Source organism: Narcine bancroftii, chromosome 11 (genome assembly GCF_036971445.1).
Source record: "Narcine bancroftii isolate sNarBan1 chromosome 11, sNarBan1.hap1, whole genome shotgun sequence".
Classification (NCBI taxonomy): Eukaryota; Metazoa; Chordata; class Chondrichthyes; order Torpediniformes; family Narcinidae; genus Narcine; species Narcine bancroftii.
In genome coordinates this window covers 83,514,882-83,528,336 of record NC_091479.1, presented here as the reverse complement: position 1 = coordinate 83,528,336, position 13,455 = coordinate 83,514,882, and the positions used below count along the sequence as shown (strand labels likewise).

Genomic DNA, 13,455 nt, shown 5'->3' with positions numbered 1-13,455 from the left:
GATTCCATTCCTTTCTCGCAATTCCTCCATCTCATCGGCTTCCAGGACAAGGTCTTTCATGCCAGATCATCTGAGGTGTCCCCCTCCTTCAAAAAAACCAACTTCCCCTCTACTACCATCAACTTGGCTCTCACCCATGCATCATCCATTACCCACATATCTGCCCTGGTCCCCTTCACCCTGACCTACCCCCCCCCCTCCATTTTCCCCCACAATCAACGTATTATCATCCTCCACAATTTCTGACACCTAAAACCACTCCCCCCTCCACTCCTCCCTTCCCACTAATCGCCTCCTTGGCACCTACCCGTGACCGCAAAAAGTGCTACACTTGTCCCCACACCTCCTCATTCACCACTATTTGGGGCCCCAAGCAGTCCTTCAAAGTGAAGCTACATTTCACGTGCAAATCTTCAGGGGTCATATACGGCATCTGTTGAGGTGCATCAGAGAAACTAGATGTAGACTGGGAGAATGCCTCGATCAGCACCTTAGGTGCCGCAATCGCAAGGATCCACCAATGGCAACCCATTTCAATTCCCCGTCCCATTCCTATAACGATGTCTGTCCATGCTCTCATGCAATGCCAGACTGAGACCACCTGTAAATTGAAGAAACAACACCTCATATTCAACTGGGAACCCTCTAACCAGATGATATTCACATTGATCTCCGGTTTCCATGAGCCTCCCCGTCTCTATCCTTCCCCTATACCTATTTCTCCTTTCCTCTATCTCTCTTCCCCATCTCCTTTTCTTTAGCTCTGTCTTGACAAGAGACACCCCTTCACCTGAACAATTCTTCTCCTGTCCTATCTATGTCCAATTACCAGCTGTCTGTGCTCCTCCCCCTTCCCTTCCTTCCCAGCCATTTAATTCAGCTGCCTGCTTCATGCTCTTACCTTGACGAAAGGCTCAAGCTTGAAACATACATCTTTACCTCCTAGGGACACTGCAAGAACTGTTGAGTTCCTCCAGCATTTTTGTGTTTTTACTATAATCACAGACTTTCATATTTGAAAATACATGGCTTGATCAGTTAGGTTAAGGCTATATTGGATGGAATGCAATACCATCAGGAAAGAACACTGCAAAATCCCATGTGTATTCAATGTTTTTGTGAAATCAAGTTATTTTTCCACCAGTCTGTGGTAACAAAGTGGGCCTCAATTTACTCTTTATTATGTAAAATGTCCCTCAATAAAAGTCCTTACTCAAAATTGAATGTAAAAAAAAAATCAGATAGCGTGGAATCTACAAGTTCCTGAAGTTAGAATCAAACAACCATCCCAAATGTTTGTTCCAATGGATTCATAGGGAATCTTGGGAAAAATGTTGCCTTTGATGTACACCAAGTACATCTCGGACTTTCCCAAAATTCTCGTTTAAAATTTAAATACAAGCCATGTTTAGTCCGTATCAAGCATTAGGAGATTCTGAATTTCACCTTACCCACCGCATTTGAAAGAGGAGCCAGACAGTGCATCTAGAAAAATAAGTTCGAAGTTTCTGCAAATAACCCTCTATCCACACTGGCCTAAAATTTATCTCATTCGTGCATAAATACTGATGAGCAACATTAGGATCACGTTTATTTCGATTTGAAATCTAATTAGTCACAATTGTGTTGCATGAAAACCAAATACAGAGGAATTGTCAAGATTATACTGACAAGAACATAAGAAATAGGGACACAAATAGGCCATCCAGCCTGTCGAGTCTCATCTTCCTGCCTTTTCCCCTCATATCCCTTAATTCCCCGTCTATGTAAAAATCTATCCAACCTTGTCTTATATATATTTGTTGAGGTAACTTTCACTGCTTCAATTCACCACCCTCTTGGAAAAACAGTTCCTCCTCATCTCCATTCTAAATCTACTACCCTGAATCGTGAGGCTTTGTCCCCACATTCTTATTTCCCCACCAATGAGAACAACTTACCTACCTCTATCTTATCTATGCCTTTCATAACTGTATCTCCTCTCATTCTTCTAAATTCCAGTGAGGACAGTCCCACATGATTCAATTTGACCAGCCTTTAAAATGGCTAATGCAGAAAAGAACATTTATTGGGAGCCAATCTAGTCTACTTTAGCTATCTTGGAAAGTGTTAGTCATACAGCAACTGGGCAAACATTTACATTTAGAGAGAGCATGTCCTTATAAGATAAGGCATTCCTTTGTTTTCAGCATTTCCTGCAATAAAGGGATATCACAATGGATATAACAAGGAGTATATATCAGTTACTTGAACCTGTTCTGCCATTAAGATAAAGGCTGATCCAGTGTTGTACCTACACCATTTTCCCATCATCTCCCCTTACCCATGACTCATTGTAGCTCAATGGTATTGTCACCTCCATCTTGAATATTTAATAACTCTGCCTTCAGTTCTCTGGAGAATTCCAAAACTTCATCTCCACATGAAATGGTCACTCCCTTTTCCAAAACTCATCCCCCCCCCACCCCACTTCAAATATAGGGATCCCTGTTCAGGGACATCTTCTCAACATCCACACCACATCTCCTTTGAGATCTTATTCATTATCTTTCTTTTTTCTATTTTCCTAAAAGCACAAGCACTCGCCTACTTAACTATCCCCCCCCCCCCCCCCCCGTGATACATCAACTCTTTTGTCTGATGAAAGGCAAAGTCTCTTTCTGGCCTGCTTTCTCAACACATCCTTTGCTAAATATTGAAATTGGTTTGGAGTATTTCAGGTAGCGTTTCACCTGGCCCCTGTCAAACTTCCAAGCAGCATATTCCTTGCAATACAAACCAAAAATCCATTAATCTTCCCAAGGGCCTACAGACAATCTTGTTTGTTTCATGGACCTGGATGCCCAGAAATATTGGTACCAAAACATTCTGTAGTCTCATTTGCTTTAGATAAGTTACATGCTATTTCATTCTTTCTAAGTGGACAACCTCACACGTTCCCTCGTTATATGTCATTTATCAACATATTCAAATGTATAATCCATCCACATCCTTTGCAGGCTTCGTGTGTACCTCATGACTTGCTTTAAAACATCAGCAGCAAATCTGGCCTCAGTCCATTTGTCCTATATGATACGAGTATAGCTGTCAAAGAGGCCTAACACTGATCCCTGTAACTCTCTTCTGGTCAGTCTGAACACAACCCTTTTTCCTGATTCTGATTTCTGCTAGTTAGTCACTACTTTCTCTTATCACAAAGTTCCTCCAAATCCTGTATTTTTAACTCACAAGCCATCACTTCATGTCAACTGCCATCTGGAAATCCAAATGCATTACATCTTCTGGTTCCCCTTTAACCTCTCTGTCGCCTTCCAATTTCTAAACCAGCATAAACATTGATTTTGCTAATTTTAGGGATCCTCCTAACTCAATCTCATTCCTCGATCCCAAAATACCCCCAGCACCCAGACCACACCCTCTTCACTCTGCTACCATCGGGAAGGAGGAACAGGAGCCTAAAGATGAACGCTCAACGGCACAGAGACAGCAGGCCCTTTCAAACCAGGTAGCCCTCCTGGGATCCAGGTGCGATTACTGGGTCTTGGGTGGAGGATGCACCTTTCAAATCAAAGGTGAACCTACCTGCTTAAAATTGCCAGCCTGGTGATTTAAGGGGGATCCCACCCTTGCGATGACACGGTGAGTGACCTGTCACGCACCCATGATGTTCAGACACTGGCGATGCAACTCTGCAGTGCTGACATCACCGGAGTAAGTGGGGGGGGGGGGTTCTGCCATTTTTTGTTTTCAAATCAGCTGTGGAGTAGACCTGGGCAAGTTTAACTGGGTTCCCTGACCACTTCTGAGGTAGGTCAAGGACCCAGTTGGGTTCTGACCAGGTTGGACCTTTTCAAATTGCCATGTAACTGGGGTGCTAACCTTGCAAATTGCCCAGTTAACCCCATTTTATATGGCAGTTTGAAAGGGCCTGCTATTCTCCACTGCTATCAGATTCCTGAATGATCAATGAACCAAAGACACCGTCTTACTTTTCATGCACTACTTTATTTTAAATATTATTGCTGTAAGATGGTTTTCACTATGAAACACCAAATGTTGTGCCTTGTTCATGACAATAAATTCTGATTCTTCTTTACTATTCCCGTGCTGAGTACCCCCCTCTAACTTTTGTTCCACATCCCCCTTCGACCCGTTTCTCCGCCTCCTCTCCCCTCCTCTCCCCTCCCCTCCCCTCCCCTCCCCTCCCCTCCTCTCCCCTCCCCTCCCCTCCCCTCCCCTCCCCTCCTCTCCCCTCCTCTCCCCTCCTCTCCCCTCCTCTCCCCTCCTCTCCCTAGCTTCTCCCTCCCCAGCCCCTTGTATTTTAATTTCACACCCCTGCACCTTGAGGAAAGGACCAAATCTGCAATGTTGAATGACCATTCCTGACCTGAGACGCTGCCTGACCTGCAGCAATTCTTTGCCAGCTGAGGATTCTCGCAACTGCTCTTTCCTCCTTCTCGGTGTTTGATTAAATCTGCGGTGTTGGTTATTACCCTGCACACAGCAACATTCAGGAAACTGCAAAACAAAGTCGGAAGGCACCGCCCCACTACAGCGCAGTCACCCCAGACACATCCTTAATCCACTCAAACGGTTTGTTAAATGCAAAAAAATGGTTTTCACGAGATAAAAATAATGTCTTCTTCTCCTTCCCCAAAACAGCTGCTAGAGACGAATTTAAACACATCTTTGGGTGCATCCGTACGGTTTCCTTCAACCCAGACAGATGTCATCAGCCCCCAGCACACAAGACGTATAACTGGAGTGCTCGCCTCCTTTTTCCGCTGAGCCTTCCCCGTTTACCGCAAAGTTCTCCCGCTTACAATTTGAATGACAGTGAAGAAAAAGCTCGGGGGGGGGGGGAATGGAGTGGCCTTGCACGTTCCTGAAAATAACTTCACGGGAGGTTAAAACAGCGAAATACTGACGACAACAGAACTGTACGGGGGGTGGGGGTGAACCACGCCGACCGACACGAACCTTCAACGAGCTGCGGGAATAAAGAGATGTCGGTGCTGAAGACGGTCCTCATCACCCGTTAGTAATTCGTTCAGCGTGTGGCATCTTTTCTCCCCGTATTATACAGAATGTAGATGGGGGGGGGAGAAGGAAGGACAATCAAATTGTCAGTATTGTGGGTGGGGACTCCGAAAGTGGAAGTCACAGAACGGCGTTTATTCGTATCGTTAAATAGAACACGTGGAATGCCGAAGGAAATGGTCGGGGTGGCCAGTGGTCCACCACGTCCAGCCATCTGCAGCAGGTCCACGCCCGGGCTGGAGTCTTCACCCCCAAAACCATCACCGCGGGCCATGGGTGTAGAACATCTTTCAGTTTTGCACCCACTTCCTGCAATCCGTATTGTTCAGCATCTTCTATTTAAAAAAGCCCCCCACTGCATAGTCGGGTCAACGACGAAATGTATCCATATTCGCCCATCCGATGGCACGCTCTCTGCATTCCTGACTCTCGCAGGAGATGAGAGGCATCTCCCGGCTTGGGGAGGGGAGGGGGTTGAAGAACAGGTGAGCTCCGTGTCCAGAAAGGAGAATAATAGGCGGGCGTGAGTCCTTACCGTGTGCATGAAGCGCTGCTGCGATCTCGCCCGAAGCCAACAAGAGCGATCGTCGCAGCCGAGGAGGCTGCCGCTACCGCCCTGGTTGCTCCACCCGCAGCGCAGGCGCCGTGTTCCCAGACTCTCGCACCAGCCAGTCTCCGCCGAGCGCCGTTCAAACCCTCCTCGTACAGAAGGAGAGCGAGAGCGCCGGCAGCCGCTTGCTCTGGGACTTGTAGTCTTTGCAAACCACTTCTAACGGCATTAAACCTGCCCTGAATCCAGCTAGAATCTTCGCGGATACCTTTCATCAGACATTTATACTTTAAAACAAAAAACAACCCACAACACATGGAATTGATGAGTTTCCCTATTAAACTCAGTGATAAGAAATCACGGGTCACGTCAAGACAAAGGGTCCAGTCGCCCGAAGCGACAGCTGCCGGTTCTACTCGTGGCTTGCCTACCCGGACCTCCGAGGATGCTCGACTCCAGGCACAACCCCGGCACGAGTGGGTGGTCAATGCCGACGGTGCTTCAGACCCCCGCGCTCCGCCGCTGGACTGGCCGGGAACTGCGCTGAACGGAGGGTCCGGATGCACTTCGACTTGGACCCTTAACTGACAGCTTTGAAGATAATCAGGTGGAGGTTTAAAGGTCATTGAAGTTTCTTTGAATTATCATATTTAAATGTTTTTTTTTAATCGTTTGTTTTAATTTAGGGTGTTCGAGTGATTTGATTTAAACTTTTTTGAAGAACTAGTTTTAAATATTTCAATCATCTTAAATCGCTTTTACAATTACTGGTAATCAGAACAAATTTAAAAAATCTGTTCCAACTCATTTGACAGCTGTTCAGCACAGAATCTCAGCAGTACCCCTCCTAAATCCACTGGCTGCCCAGAGCCTGCTCCATCTCTCTGGTCTGGAAAGTGATCTTTACACAGAAACAGCTGAATTAGTCTGGGGGGGGGGGAAAAAGTTAGCATGCTTAACAGTGTGTGGTCGTTTACACAGGAGTTTACACTTTTACACAGCCTTTCCTGTGTTGCGGATTTTGTTGGAGGGGGAACGTCGTATTCATTAGGCCCATTTCTTACGGAGTTCCTGGGGTCAATTTAGATTGCAGCCCCTCTCTAAAAATGTGTAGGGGTCCTGGTGGAAAACTTTCGGGATGGAATTTCTGTCATAAATTCCGTCTTGACATTTTTACACTGCCAGCGCAGCAGAAAATTTGTGAAAATCAGGTGCAGTGGCCAATGTGAAGAGAGAGTTAGGCAAGGCCATCACACTGAGCAACACTGTTTCTTCCTCAATCTCCACATGGATGTGTCTGGGGTGACTGCGCTGTAGTGGGGCGGTGCCTTCCGACTTTGTTTTGCAGTTTCCTGAATGTTGCTGCGTGCAGGGTAATAACCAACACCGCAGAAAGCTGCTGGACAGGATAACATTCCCAACAGAGTGCTCAGGCGATGTGCAGCTCAGCTGGCAGATGTGCTCACTGACATCTTTAACATCTCCCTGAGAAGCGCCATGGTCCCAACGTGCTTCAAAGCCCCCACCATTGTCCACATGCCAAAGAAGTCATCTGTGTCCTTCCTCAATAACTACCGCCCTGTCGCACTCGCGTCCATCATTATGAAGCGCTTCGAGAGGCTCATCATGAGGCACATCAGCTCCTGCTGCCCCATTAATGGACCCCCTGCAGTTTGCATATTGACCCAACTGTTCTACAGACAACACCATTGCCACCATCCTCCATCTTGCCCTCACCCACCTGGAAAATAAGGATTCATATGTTCAAATGCTGTTTATTGACTTCAGTTCAACACTCAACACAATCATACCTTCGTGCCTGAAAGAGAAGTTGAGCCTGCTGGGCACCTCCCTCTGTGACTAGATTCTTGACTTCCTGTCAGGGATACCTCAAGCAATCCGGATTGGTAATAGCACTTCCAAGGCCATCACACTGAGCAACACTGTTTCTTCCTCAATCTCCACATTGTCCAGCACACAGCCCTGATCAAGGTCCATTTCTCTTGTGAATACTGAAGCAAAGTATTCATTGAGGACCTCCCCAAACTCTTCCGCCTCCAGGCACATGTTGCCTCCTTCATTCTTCTGTTCTTCACATACGCATAGAATGCTTTGGGGTTCTCCTTAGTCATACATGCCAAGACCTTCGCGTTCCCCCATCAAGCTCTCCTAAGTCCTTTCTTATACTCAATTTGACCAATTAACATTTTCTAGAATTGAAAGATTTACCTACACCAAAATGGCAAAGCAAAATTGACACCACAAGTCTCAGCCACAGTTTTAAGTGCCACAAAAGGAGAGTGGCATGGTTGACATAGCAGGTTAGCACAATGCCTTTACAGTGCCAGAGATAGAGACCGGGATTCAAATCCCGCGATGTCTGTAAGTAGTTGCTACGTTCTTCCCATGTCTGCATGGGTTTTCACCAGAGGTTCTGGTTTCCTCCCACCATTTGAAATGTACTGGGGGGTGTTGGTTCATTAAGTGTAAATTGGCCCGCACTGATTTGTGGGTCAAAATGGCCTGTTACTGTGCTGTATGTCTAAATTTTAAATTAAAAAAAAAAGGCATAGATTCATATCCTTCATATTATCACAAACATCACAAAGTGATGGTGCAGATTGGGTCAGATGAACTGTTCATGTTGAACACTTACAACTTTGGGTATGCTTCTTATTAAGTATTTTAATTAACATATTTTATATACCTGTATTAGGGTTTTTTCAGAAGACGAGCTAAAATCTTCATTGAATAATGCACCAACAACCACCCAATCCTCAATGTCACCAAAACCAAGGAGCTGATTATTGACTTCAGGAAGGGAAAACCAGAGGTGTAAAATCCAGTGATTATTGGGTCATCAGAGGTGAAAAAATGTAAGTTCTTAGGAGTCATTACATCAGAGGATCTTTATGGTATCATGAAGAAAGCACATCAGCGCCTCCTTCCTCAGGAGTTTACGGCGGTTTAGTGTGACATCAGAAACCTTGGCAAATTTCTACAGAAGTGTAGTGGAAAGTGTGCAGACCAGCGACATCACGGTCTGGTATGGGGATGCCAATGAGTGTAAAAGCCTGTAAAAGGAAGTGGACTCAGCCCAGGATATCATGGGTAAAACCCTTCCCACCAAGGAGAACATCTACAGGGAAGGCTGCTGTCAGAGAGCAACGGCAATCATCAAAAATCCACACCACCCAGTACATGCTCTGTTCTCCCTGCTACCATTAGAAAAGAGGTATGGATGCCACAAGACTTGCACAATGACATTCAGGAACAGCTGCTACCCCTCCACCATCAAACTCTTCAAGAGCAAATTCAATCAGGGACTTATTTAAGGACTCTTACTTTTGCACTTCATTTACATTTTTTTCTGTATTGCACAGACAGTTTGTTTACATTTATTTATTTGTTTACATTTGTACATTGAGTCAGTTTCTTTTTTTGCACTGCCAATAAGTGGTAATTCTGCCTCGCCCACATGTGATGTCATGTATGTACTCTGACAATAAATCTGAAACCTTAAAGGAATACCCAAAGATACATGAACACTCTCACCTCTTCCCAAAATATCATCTCATTTTTAATCCTTCCCCCTAATTCATGGAATAATTATTACCTCACTGATTCACATTTACCTTCTAACCTAAGGTTTATAGAGACAATTGTTTCCACTAATTTCCAAATATCAAAAGTGGATTAAAAATAATGTACATGTCAGCATTGTTCAGTATCTAACATAATATGGATAATGATCCAGCTCATGTCTGTGCCCAGATCCGACAGGTCGCACTGACAAACAGGGTGCTGGTAATGAGAAGACAGCATTCCAGTGATCTTGGCAGGAAGCGGTCTCTGTTGGAGTTAACTTTCCCCAGGTTCTTCTTCCCCAGCCAGAAACATAGTAGATAGGAGGTGAGCTACCTCAAGAAAACAGGTATCGTGTAATGAAACTTTGCACCAAGTATAGATTGCTCTTGCACCATTAAATAGGAAAATGTGACTAAGCAAAATAGTACATGATTTCTATGAGATCGGAAAATATGAAATGTACCTGGTTGTGGAGGGATGAGATGAACTGATTTACCCAGACCTACTTGAGAAAAATCTTAACGATTTTTGATCATGAAATCTAAACATAAATGCAAATGGTTATGTATTGATGCTATGATTTATTGTAGTATTCCCTTTTGTGCAGTCGCTGGCAGAATTTCCAATGGAATTCCTTAAGACTTTGGGCCCCAGGTTTTGTCGATAACATTTGTGTAATTCAGGAAGCTTCATGTATTCCTGTAAAAATGTTCTTTTTGATTAAAATGATAACAAACATAATATACTTAATCACTTGAGTCTGCACTTTGTTAATTATAGTGTTACTAAATCAACTATTGTATATCAACTATTGGGCAATTTTAATTGATAGGAAAGATTAATGTACCCCAAAACATGGTTACTTAAGAGTACTCAAATAAAACACATCAGGGCTCATCATATTGGTACTGTAAAGAATAATTGGAAGTGAAATGTCTATCTAATTCCTTGGTAAAATTTGAGCTCATCTCTATTTGGATCACTCTGGCAGGCAGCAAGATCCACATCACAACCAGTCTATGCACAAATTATTTCACATCCGATTCCCAGTATCTTTTGCAATTATTATCTGACTTTTGTATTATTTACCAATTAGAAGATTTCCTTTCTATTCCCCCATCTGAATGTCATAATCTAGTGGATTTTTGTAAAATCTTCCTTACTTCAAATAGAACAACTTCAACCTCTCTAGGCTAATCCTGTATCTGAAACCCTTCCATATCAGAACCATTTTAATGAAATTATTCTGCATCCTTCCTTCCTGAGGTGATGTGACCAGAATTGAATAGCATTCCTCATTTGCACCCTGACCTGTTGTAGTAGCTGATTCAGCAATAAATACTATGGAAAGTAAAATCCATATGCAATCTGCTTCATAAGTTTAAATTTCTTTAAAGCATCTATTAATTATTTTGGAGAACCTCAGCATGTCAAACGGTGTCCTTTATGTAGCAAAGGCAAAGATACATAGCTGGCATTTCGGGCTCGAGTCCTTCATCAAAGTGTGAAAAAATGCCAGCAAGCATCTGAACAAAAAAGGTGGTAAGGTGGGAGAGGGGAGCGGGTTGTCAAGGCAGGAGATAATAGGTGGAGAAAGGAGGGAGGGGACAGCAGCAGTGAAGGGGAGGGGGATGGCAGGGCTGTGTGGGTGAAAGAACGAAAGGTAGGAAAAGGGGGAGAGGAAAGAAAAGGCGAGCAGGTTTAGTGGAAAGCAGTAAAGTCAATGTTCATGCCATCTGTCTGGAGGGTGCTCAGCTGGAAAATAAGGTGTTATTCCTCCAATCTGTGAGTGGTCAAGGTGGGGCAGTACATAAGGCCATAGACACACATGTGCACATGGGACTGTGACCTAGAATTAAAATTGTTGGCCACTGGGAGGTCGCTGTGGTTGCAAGTGAGCAGAGGTGTTGAGTGCAGCGATTCCCAGTCTGTGAACAATCTGTCCAATGTAGAGAATGCCACAAAGGGTGCACCAGATGCAGGAAATAAACACTGAGTGAAGCAATCTCCCAGTCTGCGACTGGTCTCTCTACATCGGAGCAACAGTAAAATAATGCAGTGACACCTCTGCATCAGCAGCACCCCTTGTGGCTTTCTTTACATCAGAGTGTGCCCTTTTTGGAATAAGTATATGACATCCACTCCACAGGGTGATTCAGGACGATTGAAAGATTTCATCACTACACCATAATGCAATTGTAATACAACTTTTCAAAGCAACAGTAAAATAATACATGACCCCATACTCTAGCCGAAAATAAAAGGAACAAAGCATTCCCCGACTAGGCAGAAATTGCAAAGGGAAAAAAAAATTCAATAGTTAGATCACAACATTTCTCCAGAAAAATCCACAAAAGTGTTATGCACAGACCTTTGTAGCAGGTCAGCCACTGCAATTACAAGGATGATACATCAATGGTAAGATATTCCATTAAGCTGTGGAACTAGCTACCATTTTATGTGGATGTGTTTACAAGGAGAGGACTGATATTTACTACCCTTATTTAAATGTTGCTGGGTAGCATGTTTTAGAACAACCTTATTTTTGTGGGGATCAATAGAACATTTAATAGCAAAATATTGTCAATAAATTAACTAATTAACCTTTGCAGTCATACATCTTTAACTTCAAGCCAGTCTGATGATATGTATTTTTTCTCATCAGTTGCTCACTGTAAATGATTAACCACATTATTGTAGGTAAATGGCTACATAACCATTTCAGGGAGAGGAACAGTAATGATTTGCCGGAGATGATGTGAAAATCTGGGTGTTGGAGATTTACTTACAATCTTATAATTAAACAAAATATGTCCATATATAATACTTTAAGATGTGTAAGACCTGTGTCCCATTACCACCCAAAAGGCCATAGAGAATTTTGGACCATCAGTGTGAAGCAACTATTCAATATTAATTGTGAACTTCTATTCTTCTTTCTGGGGTTTTTAATTTAGATCACTCTTTACACCTTGGATGAGCTAAACAATTGTTTTACAGATCACCAATTAGTGGAACAAGGTAAAAGTAAGAAATGTGCAGACAAATTGGCAAAATTTGTAACACACATTGAACAATCAATTTTTTAAAATTTTAAACTTACATTTAGACATACAGCACAGTTAACAGGCCATTTCAGCCCACGAGTCCCTGCTGCCCAATTTACACCCAATTAACCTACATCGCTGGTACATTTTGAAAGGTGGGACGAAACTGGAGCTTCCAGGGAAAACCCATGTAGACACAGGAAGAACGTAAAAACTCCTTGCAGACAGCATGGGATTCGAACCCCGGTCCCAATTGCTGGTGCTGTGAACCGCTACGCCAATGGTGCCGCCAAATCACAGAGAAATTTCCATGACCTTGTTATTAGTTAAACTAAAGGGATAGGTGAAGTGGACAAGGGAATGGAGTCATTTTAACATGTAAAGAATGCCTTCCTAAACCAATATATAAAACAAAAATGAGAATTTGCCATTGGTTCTAATGACATGGAATAAACTACAACAGATAATGGAAATACCTACACAATGACCATAATATCGCACAATATAAGATGTTAGAAAACAGCATAAATATGCTAAAAATCATGTTAATAAAATGGAGAAACAAAATTTGAGGAACTGAGGGAGGTAAAATGGGCAACAATACAAAGACACACAGGAGACTGCAGGTGGTGGAATGTGGTGCAATAAACCATTTGCTTGAGGAACTCAGTGGGTCAAATAGTGTCAGTGGGATAAAAAGAACTGTTAACATTTCAAACCAGAATACTTTATCATGACAGAATGCAGAGGGGAGATAACGAGTAAGATAAAGACAGGATGGGAAGGGTTGGTCGGGGGCAGACCAGATTGGTGAACAGGGTCATGTGATGGATGATGGGCAGAGGAAATTGGGACAATATTGATAAACAAGGTTCAGAACAATCATGGTAAACATTTAAAACAGTATTCAACAAAGAGTGTGAAAAACATACTATGCTAAAAGGCAAGAAAAAACTAAGCTTTAATGATATTCATGGATGGACAAATGGCTAAAGGAATAATTAAAGCTAAGGAAAAAGGCATAGGATAAGTACATAGACAACCGAGGAGTCTATGATGAGACAGGGTATGAAACAATTAGAGTACTTGAATGAATCATTAGAAAGACAGGGAGGAACTATGTATTTAAATTATCAGGGAACCTGAAACCAAACAGTAGAATCCACACTTCTTAGCACACACTGTTCTCACCGCTACCATCAGGAAAAAGGTATAGGGAAAGGTAAAGGT

At 43.2% G+C, this 13,455-nt stretch overlaps 1 protein-coding gene across 4 annotated transcripts in view; it reads right to left on the bottom strand.

Annotated features, from left to right (window-relative positions):
* LOC138746051 (fatty acyl-CoA reductase 1) overlaps positions 1-5,663 on the bottom strand; it is a 143,925-nt gene extending 138,262 nt beyond the window's left edge. The window contains exon 1 of one of the 4 annotated variants that reach the window (XM_069903788.1): positions 5,576-5,663. Coding sequence is in view for 2 of the 4 variants with exons in the window: in XM_069903786.1 (XP_069759887.1) it covers positions 4,981-5,032 (52 nt within the window). In the remaining 2 variants the exon portion in view is untranslated. Of the gene's footprint in view, positions 1-4,387; positions 4,533-4,980; positions 5,122-5,575 lie in introns of those variants that run through there. The other 3 variants (XM_069903786.1, XM_069903785.1, XM_069903789.1) reach the window with 3 other exon arrangements.
* Between the last annotated feature and the right edge of the window lie 7,792 nt (positions 5,664-13,455).